Consider the following 18,373-nt stretch of genomic DNA (forward strand, 5'->3'; position numbering starts at 1 on the left):
TAAGACAATTCAAAAAGATTTGTGATGAAAAATGCTATCCACCTCCAGAATGGAGTATGAATGAACATCGAAACACTACTTTCTACTTTTTAAAAAAAAATTTTTTTTTTGGCAGGAGGGTATGCTTCTTCTTTCACAACATAACTAACGCGAAAATATGTTTTGCATGATTGCACATGTATCACCTATATCAAATTGCTCACCATCACAGGGAGGGAGAGGGGAAGAAAATTTGGAACTAAAATTTCTTTTAAATGAATGTTTAAAAATTGACTTTACATAATTGGAAAAAAATAAAATAATATTAAAAAAATAAAGGCAAGAATATAAAGCAAAAAAAAACAGAAAAGCAAGAAGAAAAATTGGGTAGTCAGGATATTTGGGAATTCCTCATTTCATACTCTTTACTGCTATTATCTACTGAATAGACTGAAGGACATTTCATAAACATCTAAAAGACAAACTAAAACAAAAAAGTGTGTGGTGGGGAGGGGGTTATGGGCATGGTGATCAAGGAGGGATGAAAGCTTCTTAACAGAAATGAGTGCTATACTTTATCAAAAGCTTTTTCTGCATCTATTGATATAATCATATGCTTTTTGTTACTTTTATTGTTGAAATAATCAATTATGTTAAAAAGTTTTCCTTATTTAAACCATCCCTGCATTCCTGTATAAATCCTGTTTGCTCATAACGTAAAATCTTGTAATATACTGTTGTAATCTCCTAGCTAGTGTTTTATTTACGATTTTTGCATTCCTATTCAATAATTAAATTGGTCTATAATTTTCTTTCTGTTTTTAACCTTCCTAGCTTAAGTATCAATATCATATTTGTTTCATAAAAGAAGTTTGGTAGGTCCCCTCCTTTGCCCATTATTCCAAATAATTTATTTAATATTGGAATCAGTTGGTCTTTAAATGCTTGACAGAATTCACTGGTAAATCTGTCTGGTCCTGGTGCTTTTTTCTTAGAAAGCTCATTTATGGCCTGTTCAATTTCTTTTTCTAAAATAGGTCTATTTATATATTGTATTTCCTCTTCTGCTAAGAAGGGATAGAAGCTAGTAGAAGAGGTTTCACATTTTCCTAATAATAATTATTTTGAATACTGTCAAAAATTAGAAAGATATACTCAAACTCTTACCTTTGAGGTTCACTTTTAATAATGCTGACTGGGGCTTCTGGAATCAACTTTTTCCATTTGTAGTTAGAAAATTGGAGAGATTTCAGTACTGAAATTCCTTCTTCTAAAGAAGACTTCACCAAAGAAGCTCTATTGTACCGCTGCTGAGATACACAACCAGCTTCCTTGTAGCCTGGGGAAAGACAACAGGAAGAGCAAGATACGTTTTTAAAAGCCAGTTATATCAAGTACAGAAGTCACAGGAAGAAGATATAATTACCTCGGAAAGTAAGTCTGCTGTCAGCATTATCAGGCCGGAGAGACACACGGAACTCTACTCGACTAGTAAACATTCGATATGGTTCGCTAGTGCCCATTGTGGTAAGGTCATCAATCAAGACTCCAATATAGCCCTCTGTGCGACTAATGATAAATGGAGGTTTGCCACTGGCCCGAAGACTGGCATTGATTCCAGCTATTATACCCTACAAAAAACAAAACCAAAACCTGAAAAGTTTTAAGGATAATTATGAAATTAACACAGATGTGTCTCACTTAAAGAGGATTGCAGCCTAATAGTGTAAGAAAACAACATGAAGCATGCCAATGAATTTAAATGAAGCTTAAAAATACACCCCACATTTGGGAACTGAGAATAGCTAATATTTCCATATTAGCCAAAGAACATGATGTTAGATGATTACAAAGGATAAACACATTGTTTCTCTTTTCCACTTCAGAAGTGCAATGCTGTAAGAGGCAGTGTGACATAATGGAATGAGTATTAGAATCTGCAGTCAGGAATTATGGGATTAAAATTCTTCCTCTCACACTGTGTGACTCTCAACTATGTGACTAAGGGCAAGTTATTTAACTTATTGGAGTCTCAGTTTCCTCATCTGCACACAAAGCATCTGGAGAACTTCAGCATCTATCGGGACCCCTTCTTCCAGAGGGAATCTAAGCTTTACATATTCTGTGACAGTAGCAAAGACTTTTGTGGAACATATGTTTCCCTGTTTTATGCCTTATTTGCTAGAGTAATCAGTTATTTCTGTGGTGGTTGTTATGAAGGGATATTCACATATTCACATAAGTATGAAACTACTTGTTGGACAAGAATCTTTAAGGCTGAACTTTGCTCTACCTTTACCAAAGCTTTTCTGTACCAACAAACAATAAACACAGCAGGATCCTCTATTTTCTACACCTTTCTGGCAATTGTGTGACTGTGAAGGTGTGGTCTGCTGTAGAAAACATCAGTAAAATAATTCCTTCTCATATTTTAATCAAGGACACTCTTAGTACATATATAGATTATTTTTATAATGATGACAAAGTAAGCATTTGTAATTACTGGTATTCTACTGATCACCCTTTTGCATAAATTTTCTGCGATCTTTTTCTATTCTTTTGGTTATGTTTCCCTCTTTTCAGATTTCTTAATTTTTTAAAAATAACTTTTTATCATTATGAACTTTGCAAATAGGAACATTTCCCTATACAAAGAAGAACAGAAAATATTTATGAAACCATGAATACCCACTACATGCAGTTTGGCTCTTTTTGTATATTTCAAATTTAATATGGGACAGTCAACACTTTTCTGCCTGGGTGTCCTCTTCTGACTTTTCATCTGATTTTTTCTGTTGTCCTTTTTTATGATTCGCTGACATTCTTCTTTCTTTTCTTCCTTTTTTTAGCATCACATTTACTATCTTCTAATTTCTTCCTAACTCTCTTCTCTCTCCCAACAAAAATCCCTCCCAATTTAACATACAAATAGTCACACAAAACACATCCATAGCTTTATTTTAAACCACACGTCTAATTCTGTATCTCTAGTCCATCAACAATCTGCCAAGAGGTGGAAAGCATTATCATACTTGTATATCATGGGTTTTATGGGGTGGTGATTAGTTTTTGCATTGATCAGTTAAGTTTTTCTTTATAATGTATAAGTCACATTGTATAATGTACTCCTGGTTCTGCTCACTTTGGTCTACTTCAGTTCACACAAGTTTTTCCAGTTTTTTGGAATCTGGTCTAGTCTAGCCACTCTTTTCCAAGATCCTAATTCTTTACAAGCTCCAACAGGAATATAGTTATCTCCTGTTTTGAGGGAGTGCAGCAAGTATCTTTATACCTCATTCATACTGAATCTGAAGTGCCTGATGCCCCAGAAAAAGATTTAATGAAGTAGTCAGAAGCATTTGGTTCTTCTTTCTTTTCAGTTGCTATTGGAGCTTTCTTCTTTTGCTTTAGAACTGTTCTGGGATGAGAGAGCAGATTTTTTTTTTTGGGCAGGGTCTTTTTCAGTGGAGGGGAACTTCCTTCAGGACTTGATGAGAAACTTTGATAAAAACACTGCAATAATTCCAGGGCCATGAGAATCTTCTCAAGCTCTTTTAGCAAATTCAGTGTTGTAGTTCTCCTCTGAAGAACACATGCGCAGAAAGGGGGTGAGGGTATTATGAAGCAATAGCAGGAAGGGAATAGGCATTCTTCTCTTTACACTTATGTGCTGCTCTCTGTTTCCCAGGCTTTCAACAGTCTCCTGCTCTCTGCCAGTGAACATTCAGGTGAAGGATGGTCACAACTTTGTCCTGCTTGGCTGAGACTATGATGATGAAAATAGATTATAAAAAGTCTGATAAATCTGTTCCAATTTCTGTCTTATTATTCTCCTCAGCTTTCAGCTATAAATATTTTGTGGTCAACTCACTTAATTAAGTCTAATATCAGGCTCTGTACAGAATTGCTTGTGTTTCCACTGCTTTTTTTGATTTTAAGAGGCAATGCTGCTCATAATCTCCCAACATCCTCTTCCATAATGATTTATTAACATGTTTATACTCCAAAAATGGTATTGTTTTTGGTTACCATCTCTGGCAATGAGATCAAGTTATCTCCTCGCTAGGTTAGTTTCTGGAATCTTTTGAACTCTGCTGTGGCATCTATTTTACATCAGTTAAAATTCTGTAGGAAGTAGTAAATGTAATATCTTTACCTTTTCCATTTCCAACTTCCTTAGTGACAGCAACTCATTTGATTAGGTCAGATAGAAGTTGTTATTTTAGTGTTGTCTTCTTTATGTATCCTTTCTTCTGATTTAGTTGATTTTTATCTCTACTGCAACTAATCATTAGTCTGACTGTATACAGACAGCCAATTCAGAAATGACTGCACATCATTATTAGTTGTTTTCTTTTTGTTAAAATGTGGTCAATTTAATTTTTTATGTGATAGTCTCATGTTCATCACATCCTTCCAAACTTCTTAATGAAGTATTCATGACATATAGATGTGAGGCTTTTTAGTATGAATGAATGAATGAATGAATGAATGAAAGAAAAAAACATTTATTAAATATTTACCATGTGTAAAGCGCTGTGCTAAGCACTGGGGATACACAGAGAAAGCAAGATAGTCTCTATTCTAAAGGAGTTCATATTATAATATAATATAGCACTCATGATATTATATAATATTCATATTATAATAGGGTGAGACAACATATATACATATATATTTACATCTGCAAATTAGAAATAAAAGCATCATGGTCCACTTATGGTATAGCAGCAAAGAAGATGGCAATATATCGTCTTTAATGTTATTTCCACTGATAAAACCATATCTGTTTATCATGTTTAATTATGTGATAGTACTAAGGACTTTGGTGATAAGAAATTTGTTTTCTGGATTTTCAGTAGCTAAAGAAGCAGAGGCTGCAACATCTGTAAAAGCGGGTGCCACAATGAATCCAAAAGGATTCACTCCTTGGATGATGGCTGCAAAGAGGCTAGGCTAAAAGCAGAACCCATGGCCTGGGGGTCTGTGGGGGTGTGTAATGTTATTCCTGAGGCTCCTGAGCTCACTCAAGATCCCTGACTATCTCTATCAGGTTCTTGCCTGGAATATATGATGTCTTGCCTTCTGAGTCATTTACAAGCCTTTGTTATTGTTCCTTTATTAAATCTGAACCATATTTGCCAAATACTTTTTGCTTTGTTCCTCCTTTGTAGTAAAGTCACTATGAAAGTATGTGTACTTGGCTTGAAAGATTTTTTGAACTTCTTTATCTAACAGTAAAATAGACAGTAACTGTCCTTGTAATTCCCCAAGCTAGCAATACAAGGAATAACTATTCCATTTCCAATTGTTATTTTATAGCCCCCAGGTATTGCCATCAGATCTGCCATTATAGCCTAAAGACTTCTGGGCTTTGTCATCTGTTGTTACACCTTAAAGACCACTACATTTGGCCTTTCCATCTGACCTGCAGCTCAACTGTCCTGTATGTGTTTTCTCCTTAATTAGAATGTGAGCTACTTCACAGTCGGTACTATCTTGTTTGCTTTTCTATTTGTAATCCCTAAAGCATGGTTTAATGCTACAAACACTGTAAGCCATTAATGAATAAGGACTTAAGTTCAAACCCCACCTCAGATACTAACTATGTGTGACCTAGGAAAGATTAACCTCATCTATAAAATAAGGGAGGTTGGACTTGGACTTGATTTCTTCCAAGGTTCCTTCCAACTATAAATCTATGATCCTACAAATGCTATCCCATTACATTCCATATATAACCACTTACCTGGGCGGCTGCTTCTTCATAACCAGTGGTACCATTTATTTGTCCAGCAAAGAAAAGCCGTTGAACCAAATGAGTCTCAAGAGAAGGAGTAATCTGACGGGGGTCCAAATAATCGTACTGAACCCCATAACCTATCCAAAGAAGAAGCAGAAAGGGTAAGGTAACATGACTCAGATTTTCCTCAAAGTAGAAATGGCATAAGGAATATCTTTGTGATTCATTCAATAAACAACACATAGTACTTTCACGGACATAGTTTGGTGTTTAGGTTTTCTATTCCCAGACTATAAGCAGTGACATAAACTCTGACTTCTTCTCTATACTCACAAATCTACTACCTTAGTTCAAACCTTGCCTAAACCATGGTAACAGCCTCCTAACTGGTCTTTCTGCCACAACTCTCTTCTACTCCAGGCTGTCCTATATGCTGTTGCCAAAATTTTATTACATGTAACTCCCCTAATCGCTAAGTTCTACTGGCTCCCTACTGCCTCTAGGATAAAATATCAACTCCTCAGTTTAGATATTAAAGCTATTCAAACCTTGCGCAAACCTAAACTTCCAACCTCATTCTACATCACTCCTGTTTTCTGATCCTCTCCCATTACACTCTTATCTTCTGTCTGTGGGTTTTTGCAATGACTGCTCTTTTGCCTCGAATTCACTCCCTCCTCATAGGATCCCTCTTTTCATTCAAGACACAACTCAAATACCATCTTTTACATAAAGTCTTCTTTGATTCCTGACCCAACACCCCATTGCTTGTATCTTCCCCTCCTAAACGGCCTTGTATTTGTTTTCTTTATATTTTTCTACGTATATTTATATATGTATTTGTTGTCTCCCTTGTTACAATTTAAACTCCTCAAGAATAAGGATTGTTTCATTCTTAGTACTTGTGAATCCCCCTGCCTATAGCAATAACAGAGGCTTAATAAATTCATGTTGACTGATTTACTATCAGTAAAGTAGGGCTAAACTTGCATGGATGGATAAATATAACCTATTACCTGGCTGTACAATCCTGGCTTTCTCCAAGCCTCTGATAGATGTGATCAGTTGTTCTTGCACATTTAGTGGTAGTGTCATAGAAAGCCCTTGTGGATAGATGAGATTGGAATCCATCCCTTCTGGTTCCAACCAAACTTGATGTATACGGTTTGGAAAACGTAAAACCTTTGATTCAATTGAAGGACAGTACCTATTAATACAAAATTTGAAACAAATAAAGGAAAAACCAAGGTTAACAACAACATCAAACAAAGATTCAATAACTTGGGAACTGAACAACTGGAAAAGGGAAAAAGCAATACAAAAGAGCTAGTATGGCTTCATTTAGAATACGTCAAGCCAGACTAACTTTATTTCATCTTTTGAGAGGGTTACTAACCTAGTACATCAGAGTAATGCTGTAAAGACATAATTTACCTATACTTTAGCAAAGCACTTAACAAGTCTCTTGGGCTAATCCTTTGGAAAAGATGGAAAAACTAGATAACAGCATACTTGTACAGATTCAGAAGTGGTTGAACAGCTGAATTCAAAGAGTATTGAATCTGGGAGGAATTTTCCAATAAAATGTCCCCAAAACACTGGCCTTTGATCTTGATCCTGTGCTATACAACAGTTTTACTAGTGAGTTGGATAAAGGCATAGATGGTAAGTTTATCAAATTTTCAGATTTTCAGGTGACACAATTCTGGGAGGGGAGATTAAAAATGGATGACAAAGCCAGGCTCCAAAAATACACTAGGGCAGATAGAGGGCTCAGTGGGTAGAGTACTGGATTTGGAGTCAGGAAGACCTGAGTTCAAATTCTGCTCAGATACAAGCTGTGTGACCTTCAGAAAATCTCGTAACCTCTGTCTGCCTCCTGTTTCCTCATCTATAAAATGGGGATTAAAATAGCATCCACCTTATATAGGGTTGTTGTGAAGACCGTGTGAGATAACATGTAAAACACTCTGCAAATCTCAAAGTTCTATGTAATAGAATAATAGCTACTGCTATTATTATCTTGAGAGGCCAAACCAGAGGTGGGGCGCCTTTGGCCTCCCAACTCAATAGACTATCATCTTCAGGATCAAATATGAAATCCTGTTTTGCATTCAAAGCCTTTTATAACCTCCCTCCAGCCTCCCTGCAGAGCCCCAGCTTCTAATTTTTTTTTTAACTTTTAGGCAATTGGGGTTAAGTGACTTGCCCAGGGTCATACAGCTAGTGTCAAGTGTTTGGTCTGAGGCCGGATTTGAACTCAGGTTCCTCCTGACTTCAGGGCTGGTGCTCTATCTACTGCGCCACCTAGCTGCCCCTTCTAATTTTCTTACCTTATTCCCCACTGGATTCCAGAGTCATTAGTCTCCTTGCTGTTCCATGAACTCCACCTCTATGCTCTGGACATTTTATCCTCATGCCTGGAATCTCCCTCCTTCTGGCTTACTTCAAGGCCCAACTAAAATGGCATCTTCTATAGGGAGCTTTTTCCAACCCCTCTTAATTCTACTGCCTTCCCTCATTTAATTATTTCCCATTTATCCTGCATATACCTTGTTTGTAGACATTTGTGTGCTTGTTGTCTCCCCTAATAGACTGTGAGATCCTTGAGGGCAAGGAGCCTTTTGTCTTTTTTTTTTTTTTAAATCCCCCAGCACTTAGTACTGCTCCTGGCATATCAATACGTGCTGACTGACTGGAAGAGGAATTAGAATTGTTTTCTTTGACTCTAGAGGGCAGAACCAGTAAGCTGCAAAAAGAAAAATTTAGGCTTGTCAGGATAAACTTCCTATCCATTAGCTCTGACAGTGGAATGGGCAACTTTTTGAGGCATTAAGTTTCCTATTATTGGAAGTCTTCAAGCAGGAGCCAGGTGACTACTTGCTGGGTATGTTAAAGAGAGGATTCTTTTTTGAGCATGGGCTAAACTGCATGGCTGTTGAGGCAGGTCCCTTTCAACTCTGAAATTCTGTATTAAAAAACAAACAAATAAACAATATTCAGCACATTCTCAGAACAGTTCATTCTCACCTGGGTCCTTTGGCAGTTTCCTTCACATGAGTGTTAAGATGAATGTTCTCATTAACTATTTGTTCACTCTTGAGTTGGTATATGTTAAGTAACATGGTAGTTGGTCTTCTGGCTAAAAAAATCATCAGTTTTGTTACAAAACTACTTTGAATCTTTAGGTTTCCCTTTTAATCAAATAATAAATTATGAGAGGATTTATACAAGCTTTTTACTGATATTAAAAAATGAAGAATAGAAGCATTAACTTCATAATTCATTTTATTTTAAAAAGTGGCTTATCCAAAGTCACATAATATTTGGAATCATGATTAGAAACTAAAATCTTCATTTTTAAAATCTCAACTCTTAACATAATTTTAAAAACTGAAATGATGAGGAAAGCTATGGGAAATCAGTAGGATTTTAAAGTATGTGGCTAAATTTTTTTTTCTAAATAAATCCTTTTAAATATTTGTTGCTTGTACTTAAAACAAGAATATCCAGAAATTTGGACTGATATTAAGCAAATATGAAATGACTTCCTTTAGTGTTAACTACCAAGATTTCTACAAAGTTTCTGATGAATTCCAATTACTATTACAGCTTTGAAAATTCTTACCCTAAGCCAGACTGCTTCACTGAGAAAGCTGAATGGTACAGATGGGTTGTCAGGCATCTGCTTATTCAAAATGTTAAAATTAATAGAATCTTTGACAATCCGGGGTGGAGTCCCTGTCTTCAACCTCCCCATAACAAACCCCAATTTCTCCAGAGTCTGTGCCAAGCCAACAGAAGGCTGATCTCCTAGTCGCCCTGCTGGATGTGCTTCCAATCCAATTAGAATCATTCCTCTAAGAAATGTGCCAGTAGTTAGGATAACACTCTCAGCATACACTTTGCTTCCATCCTCTGAATGATTTAAAAAAAAAAAGAAAAGAAGGGGGGGAAGAACAAAATTAACTGTCTTTGTTGCAGTCATTACCAAGGACTAAACTGGATGGTGACCACTATTTTTATGTCACTATTATTACTTATGTCATTTTGATGTGGTGCTCAGGCCCCAGTCCTAGGACCATATCTTTTCCCAGCCCAAAGACCCTTTCTCTGGCAATAACTCCTAAGTGGGCCCCATCGAGGCAAACTATCTCTCCCTGTTAAAAGAACAAGCTATTTCTGTAGAATTTTCCCTGCATGAAAAGGATTATCTTATACCAGCAGAAGTACTGTTTCCCACAGTTACCATATACAGTCCACAGGTCAAGCTATAGACATCAATTCCCAAGGCTATCTTGTTACAGAAGTAGGTGTACACATGTAGACTCCTTAGAGGCTACCATCCCCCAAGGCCACGCCAGTAGTGAATGATGCCTGCACCCAAGAAACAAAAACTGGATGTTCCTTTAGGAGTTGACCACTCTTTGATCTCACTGACCCCTGCCCCAATTAGCATACTTACCACACAATTCACTGTACCTTTCCTATATAAGCTTTAGCATCAGTCCTGCTAGGGTGCAAGTTCCCTAAAGAGCTCTGCCCGCCATATTAACATTACAATAAACTTTTTGCCACTTGACTGTAAAACTGTTTGAGTCCTTGAATTCTTTCCAGATGGCTCTGTCCTATACCTCAATAGCCTTACATCCCTAAACCACATCAGTTTGACTAGTGGAAAGCTTTTAAAGAATTTCAATCTCTAGAAATCTGAGATAGTTACTAGATTTGTAAGCTGGGCTTTACTTTGTTAACAAGGCCAAACTTGCTCGGTGGGGTTTCAAACTTGGTGTCTACAGATACCAGATAGGCCCAATCTAGGATTGTCCCAATCTATATCTGGCCACTGGACCCAGATGGCTCTGGAGGAGAAAGAAGCTTTGCACTGCCCTCCCTCACTTAAATCCAATTCACTTGCAAGATATGGCATCATCTTCCTGATGTCATGGTCCTCTGAAAACGAAGGACAAACCACAACCTGTGAGTAGTTGGAGCTGCTCCACTGGGGACCCAACTGGTCAGTTCCAGTTGGGCACTCAGTAACAATTCTTCCTCCCCCTCTCTCTTTATGGGGTATCACACCCCTACCTGAGGGTTCTCTGCCCAAAGGAAGGTAAATTTTGAAGGGGGAAACCCACCTAAATATTTTGGGGTATTCTGGCTAGACTTCTTTCTTTTGGACTGCCAAAGGATTTCAGGCAGCCCTGGAAAATGTAGAGGATGTAAAAGAAAATAAAGATGTAATGAGTGCTTTGTCCATACCCTGCTTAAGCCACCTTCCACTAGTCACTATTACGCCAGTCATGTAACCTGGTGGGTGGTTGCTACTGCTCACACTCTTGTTTGTCACATGACCTGTGGCAACCAACTACCTCAGTCTGTCTCTAGTCTGAATGGACTACCAGTCATCTTTTCTGCTATGTTTTTGGTCGTTACTAAATGTAAACAGTAACAAAACCTGAAAAATTCATTAAAACTTGTACCGCTTAGCAAAATAATTTTTTTTAAACATTAATGTGATTTTGTGATAAATAAAAATCTTAAGTAATAAGTGTTGAAATTTTCCTTTTTTAAAATATGGTTTATTTGCAAAATAGGTTAATCATTAATTATACCTTTACTTGGAAAGTGAGTCCCTAAAAATCTATCTTTGGCCTGAAGAAGTTTAGCCTATTTTAATTTTGACCCCTTCTACTGCCAAGTTGTGCAGGTCTGCCTTAAATGCAATTCACTCTGGCTCTCACTGACTGGCCAACAATATAGGTCCCTAACAAAGCATCACTTAATGGTTATTGTTTGGGCCCTGATGGCTCAGAGTGAAAGTAAATAGTAATTGTTTCTCTTTTGGCCAGAAATCCTGAGGGCTGTCCCCTCCAAGTTTGATTTTTTTTTTAATTAAAGGGGCCATCCTTTGGCTCACTTTTTTTTCCCCAGGCAATTGGGGTTAAGTGATTTGCCCAGGGTCACACAGCTAGTAAGTGTTTGGTCTGAGGGCAGATTTGATGTCCGGTCCTCCTGACTTCAGGGCTGGTGCTCTACCCACTGAGCCACTTAGCTGCCCCCTTTGGCTCACTTTTAAATAGCCCTCATCACTGGTTACCTGAGTCAAAGTGAGAACTTGAAAGACCTTAGCTTAAAAAGGCCAAGATCTCCCACTGCATCCTGGGCTATCTCCAGTTGTCCCAACGTATATCTGGCCACTGGACCCAGATGGTTCTGGAGGAGAAAATGAGGTTGGTGACTTTGTATAGCCCTGCCTCACTTAAACTTAATTCACTTTCAAGTCATGGCATCATCTTCCTGATTTCATGGTCCTCTTTGAGAGTGAAGCACAAGCCACACCACACACAGATACCCAAGGATTCTGTGGACAGATTACAGAGGGTCTGTGAACTTGGATGGGAAAAAAAAATCACATCTTTACTTTCACTAAAAACTAACTAAAATTTAGCATTTTCTTAAATTATTTAAAAACATTATTCTGAGAAAGGTCCATAGGCTTTACCAGTCTGCCAAAGGAGTCCATGATACAGAAAAGTTAAACAGTCCTATGCTAGAAGCTAGAATGGAACTAATCTAAATAATTCAACTTTCTTTTAAAAAAAAACAACACCCACAAAAACACAAACCTTTAAAAATAGATACTATCACATATCCTATATCTAATATATACTATCATATATCCTGTATCGAATATATACCTAATACAACACCACTGACACGACATTTTCCAGGGTGGTCCGAGTCTGGTTCCATAAGAAGAAGATCTTCCACAGCTGCCTCTTGAACAGTTAACAGTGGCGTGGTCAAGATTTCCTCCTTCCAACAGAAAACATGACTAAGAAATTTTGGTCAAATGGTTTCCCCACTAATTAATGATCCCCACAATTTCATTTTTCTTTATCAATCAATACGCATTTATTAGTCTACCTACTATAAGCTAGGCACTAAGGTACAAAGACAAAAATGAAACTACTCCTGACCTCAAGGTGACAACATATACATAAACAAGGATATACAAAATAAAATACAAGGTAAATCTGCAGAGTTTTCTTGGGAGAGAGAAGAAGAGCCACTAACTGCTCTGCATAAAGTAGGAAAGGTTTCATGTAGAAAGTGTTACTTGAGCAGAGTTTCTGAGAAATTAGGGATTCTATGAGGCAGAAATGTTGAAGCATATTTTAGGCATGAAGGACAGCCAGTACAAAGGCAGAGAAATGTGCAAAAGGAACAACAACAATGAGTCAGTTTGGCTAGACAATAAAGTGCAGGCAGGGGAATAATGTATAATAAGGTGGGAAAGATTGGCCACCAAAGGAGTATATGCTTTATCCTTGAGGTAATGGGTAATTTCTAGTTTATTGAGTAGGGGAGTGACACTCCAGTAAACTCCCCTAAAATACACTGAAACTCAGAAAAACCACTTCAGCAGATTCATGCAAGACGAATTGGAGAAAGGAGAGACTTGACGCAGACAGATCTATCAGAAGGCTAATCCGAAAGTCCAGGTAAGAGGTGCTAGGGGCCCAAACTAGGGAGATAGCCATGTGAGTAGAGAGAAGAGGATGAATGTAATAGATATTATGGAGGTAGAAACCTTAATATTTGGTAACTGTCTGGATATGTGGGGTGAAGGAGAGTCAGGAATCAAGGATAACATGAATCTGGAAGGATAGTAGTGCCCTTGTCAGAAATAAGACAGTTGGAAAGGGTATATTATTGGGTGGGGTAAGGGGGAGGTAGGGAAGGGTTGAAGGGAAAGATGATGAATTCAATTTTACACACACTGAATTTGGGAAACCTAAGGGGCATTCAGTTAGAAATATCCAAGAGGCAGTTGGAGATGTATCACTGGAACTCAGAAGAGAAACTAGGCCTGGAGAGATTGATTTAGGAGTCATATTCACAGAGATGATAATTAAAACTACAGGAGCTGATGAGATCATCACGTGAGAAACTACAAGGAGAATCGAACAAGGCCCAGGCCAGAGTGCTAGGACACACCCACAGTTAGGGGGCATGAAATAGATGGTGACTTAGGGGTTCTGAAACAGGTGAGAGAAGAACCAAGAGAGCAATGTCGCAAACACCCAGAGGAGAGAAAGGGCATCCAGGAAGAGAGGGTGGTCAACAATGTCAAATGCAGTTATTTAATTCTCACCTGCATCTTCTGCTTATAAAGCTTCCTATCAATCTGAGCTCGGAGACCCCATACAGCTGGGCCCTTATGCCTGTTCAGTACTTTATAATGTACACCAGACTGATCACAGATGCGAGAACACAGACCATCCAGGGCATCCACTTCCCTCATTAAATGCCCCTTCCCAATGCCTCCAAAGGAAGGATTGCATGACATCTGACCTGAGAAAAGAACATACCAAAATAAAATAAAAAAACCAGATTACCTTTGTAATCATCACCATGAGACGCAAATGAAAGCCAGGTCAACGACGTACTAAAAACTAAATAAGTATTATGTCTTTTATTTAGTCAAACTTTCTTTTCTTGTGGCTTTTGTTTATGATGTTCCTTCTCTCTTTTTTTTTTACATTAATGTCAATTGCCACATTTCCTCTCCAACTCCCTCATCCAACTCTCTCTTGTAATAAGTTGTAAAGCAAAATAAATTAACATATTTAGACTAACTTTCCACAGTGGTAATTAATAATGACTCCTAGGGGCAGCTAGATGCCACAGTGGATAGAGCACCTGCCCTGAAGTCAAGAGGACCTGAGTTCAAATCCAGCCTCAGACCAAACACTTGACACGTACTAGCTGTGTGACCCTGGGCAAGTCACTTAACCCCAAATGCCTAAAAACAAAACAAAACCAAAAAAAAGAGACTCCTTAACAACTCTTAAGATTCTAGTGATTATCAAAACCGACAGATCTAGAACTGAAAGGAACTAAAAAAGGCCATCTAATTCAACTCCCTCCACTTTACAGATAAGGAAACTGAGGGCCAGGGAGATCATGTGACTTGCCTCAGGTAATACAAGTGTTAAAATTTTCAGAAGTGGGATTTGAATCCAGGCCCAAAGTTCTTTCTACTGTATTACAACCCAAATACATATATAATTATATTGTTAACAACTCAAGTTATTTATACAACTTTTCAAACTAATCTAATGCAATCAAGGTATACCTGAGATCAAAAGAAGGACGAAAGAAATAACTGCACTGATAATTCACAAAACAATTAGTGCAAACACGAGAAAGACATTCTGCTGTAAAATATTCAAATGGTGTTCCATCCAAGATTTTGAGGTGGCTCAAATGAACTACACCAACTGCTTGGGATCTGGCCTGTTTGACAATGAACCTCCTTGTGTCCCTTTGTCCTCCAGCCTCTTATTTCTCTGTTTCTCATACTTCAATACAGCTAGACCATACTGGTCCAACCAGAAGACCTGTATGACATTTGCTACAATGAGTTTCTCAATGAAAACTCTGAGCCAACTTCTAATTCAGGTCTCTCTGGTTGCTGGTGGCAATGCCTGGGTATTAAATAGCTACTACATACAGTAACAGTGGGCAAACCAGGGGGAAGTGGGTAGTGAAGGGAATGGATACATTAAAAAACAAACCTGAGAAGAGCAAGGAGGGGAAGTCCAATTAATTCTTTTTAAAGATCCATCAATTAATACATGCTAACTTCAATTCAATTTAACCCATATGGAAAAAAGAAGCTGTGTGACCTTAGGCAAGTCACCTAACCCTGACTGCCTAGCAAAAAAATAAAGAAAAAAAGAAAAGAAAAAAGAATCCCTACTCTAAGATACCTAACAACCATTCCTTTTTAGCCTCTGCTTGAAGATCTCCAATGAGGCACACATCACCTAGCATGGCAGCTCATTTAACTTTTGGATAACTTTAATTGTTAGGCATTTTTTTCCTTTCACAGAAGCCTAAAAATGCCTCTTTGCAATGTCTACTCACTGCTCATGGTTCTACTTGGGTCAAACAAAACAAATCTATCCCCTCTTCCAAATGACAGTTTTCAAATCCATGAACACTGTTATGGTGTCCCCTTTCCCATTTCTCTCTCTCTCCTTCCAATGTTATCTTCTAGAGGCTTAATGATTCTAGTTTTTTCAACTGAGTCTCATACAACATACAATCAAGAAGCTTCTGTCTTCCTCTGGACCTTTCCCAGATTATTAGTGAAGTGAATATATCACTTCAAATGTAGTTACAGCACGGCAGACTATAGAAGGACAATCAGTTCTCTATTCTTATAAGCCATGTCTCTTTTTAAGCTGTCCAAGATACCATTAGCTTTTCTGGCAGCCACATCAGACTAATGATTCAATATGAAGTCTGCTATCTCTAGATTTTTGTGATTCATCCTCTTGATTAAAGAAACTGGCCCAAGATCTTGAATTGAATTTTCAGTCCTAACTAGTTGTTACAGCGCAGCTGATTCTTGGATACTCTCACAAATTTCATGGAGATTCACACAGTTTTTCTTCACTTGGGCCACTTTTTCTTTGGACATCCAAGCCTCTTTGCAAGTTACACTCCTATTCTAATTCAGTTATATGCTGACTACCACATAAAGATTGAGCATAAAATGTGGAAATTACAGCTTTAAACCTCTAGAAATATTTCACAAAATTCAATTTAGCAAATGTTTATTAAAGACAACCATATGCAAGGAATTATGCTAAGCAGTGGGGATACAAAATGATATAATACAAAGTTCTGTAACTCAAGGATTTTATAATCTAGCAGGGGTGGGGTTAAGGCACAAGTAACTATAAAAGAAATGACAACTATAATAATAAGAACTATTAGGATAGGTGCAGAAGAGAGATCTAAAGTGCTTTCAGTTACTAGAGAGATCAAAACTTCTTGATCTGGCTCTTTTTGTGGTGGCAAAGAATTGGAAATTGAGAGGATGCCCATCAATTGGGGAATGGCTGAACAAGTTGTGGTATATGAATGTAATGGAATACTATTGTGCTATAAGAAATAATAAACAGGCTGATTTCAGAAAAACCTGGAAAGACTTGTATGGTCTGATGCTGAGTCAAGTGAGCAGAACCAGGAGAACATTGTGTACAATAACAGCCACGTTGTGCAATGACTAATATTGATAAACTTAACCCTTCCCAGCAATACAAGGATCTAAGACATCTCCAAAGGCCTTGTGATGGAAAATGCTATCCACATCCAAAGAAAGAACTATGGAATTTGAATGCAGATTGAAGCATACTATTTGCTTTTTTTTTTCTCTTCTGTTGAGTTTTGTTTCCTCTTTCTGGTGGTTCCTCCTATTGGTTCTAATTACTTACACATCACTAATGTGAAAATATGTTTAATAGGAATGTATGTTTTAGCCTATATCAGATTGTGCGCTGTCTTGGGCAGGGTGGTCAGGAGGGAGGGGGAGAAAAATTTTAAACTCAAAAGCATATGGAAATGATTGTTGATAAATCAAAATAAATTAATAATAAAAAAAACCCTTCCTGCTCTGGAGGGCAAGTGGAACTTCCGGGGGGGGGGCACCTTAGGAAAGACTGAGGGCCACTGACAAGGGTTCTTAACTCGGGATGTTTGAACTTGTTTGCAAAAAAAAAAATTCTAATATAATAGATTTCCTTTGTCATTTTGCAGAATTATTTTATGTGTTTAAAAACATTCTGAGAAGAGGTCCATACTTTATCGGACTGCTAATGGGGTCCAGGCACAAAAAATGGTAAAGAACCCCCAATTTAAAGGCTGGAAAGGTCATCTCACGAAACCCTTTCATTTTACACACGAGGAAACTGAGTCCCAGGTTAAGAAATTTGGATTAAACAGAAAGTGATTCCCTTCCATTTCCTTCAGGATGCAAAAAGGACGGCATTCATTCTGCAAGAAGACTACTTCGGCAAGTGACCTAACTTTTTGCGGCCCTTTCCCCCCCAGTTTGAGGCCCCTCCCTCGCACCCTCTGGGAAGCAACGAAAGGCCGGGGGACGGGGGGAGGGGAGAGGGAGAGGGAACGGGGACCCTTCCTTCCCAGCCCCGGCCCCGATCCAGCGGCGGCTGCTCTCACCGACAGTGTCCACGCGGTGCGTGAGCAGCAGAGTCCGGGAGCCACAGCGAGCCGAGGCCGCCGCCGCCTCCGTCCCCGCATGCCCCCCGCCAATGACCACCACGTCGTAGTGCGGCACCGCGCGGCCTCCGCAGGAGCGGGACAGCGGCAGGGGCTGTTTGCTGAGGCAAGCCGCTACCCGGCGACCCCAGCGCCCGAACGGGAGCATGATGAGAGCCAGGCAGAGGCCGCCACTACTGGGAACTGTGACTAGGGCACCACCGGTGGTCAAAGTTAGCGGCGACTGGGTAGTAGCTGAAAGCTGCAGGAGGCCGCCATCTTTTTTGACGTCATGACGCAGCACGCGTGGATGTCGAGCGCCTCAAACCCGCCCCATTACGCCGCCAATGGCTCTGTACCCTGTGGGGCGGGAGAGAAGGGGAAGCAGCCATGACCACGTGCCCCTGGGCTAATTTCCACATAATTTCTTCTCCTCCTTCCCAGATCTTAAAGTCAGGGTCCAGGCTGGAGGTGGGGAACCTGTGAACCTCGAGGTTCCCCACTCTTGGTCAAAGCTATGGGGTTTTGACATGACATCAGCAATTAGAAAAAGTTGTATATAAGAAAAAA

The 18,373-nt window shown here is 38.8% G+C and overlaps 1 protein-coding gene across 1 annotated transcript in view; it reads right to left on the bottom strand.

The window, feature by feature from the left end:
* MTO1 (mitochondrial tRNA translation optimization 1) overlaps positions 1 to 18,107 on the bottom strand; it is a 39,601-nt gene extending 21,494 nt beyond the window's left edge. The window contains 10 exon segments of the mRNA XM_021000201.2: positions 1,147 to 1,318; positions 1,406 to 1,610; positions 5,729 to 5,859; positions 6,739 to 6,929; positions 8,753 to 8,816; positions 8,819 to 8,864; positions 9,351 to 9,640; positions 12,424 to 12,541; positions 13,884 to 14,083; positions 17,765 to 18,107. Coding sequence (XP_020855860.1) covers positions 1,147 to 1,318; positions 1,406 to 1,610; positions 5,729 to 5,859; positions 6,739 to 6,929; positions 8,753 to 8,816; positions 8,819 to 8,864; positions 9,351 to 9,640; positions 12,424 to 12,541; positions 13,884 to 14,083; positions 17,765 to 17,972 — 1,625 coding nt within the window. The 5' untranslated portion in view covers positions 17,973 to 18,107.
* Positions 18,108 to 18,373: the final 266 nt, after the last annotated feature.

Source organism: Phascolarctos cinereus, unplaced genomic scaffold (genome assembly GCF_003287225.1).
Source record: "Phascolarctos cinereus isolate Bilbo 61053 unplaced genomic scaffold, phaCin_HiC Scaffold_5;HRSCAF=322, whole genome shotgun sequence".
In the NCBI taxonomy this organism is placed as follows: domain Eukaryota; kingdom Metazoa; phylum Chordata; class Mammalia; order Diprotodontia; family Phascolarctidae; genus Phascolarctos; species Phascolarctos cinereus.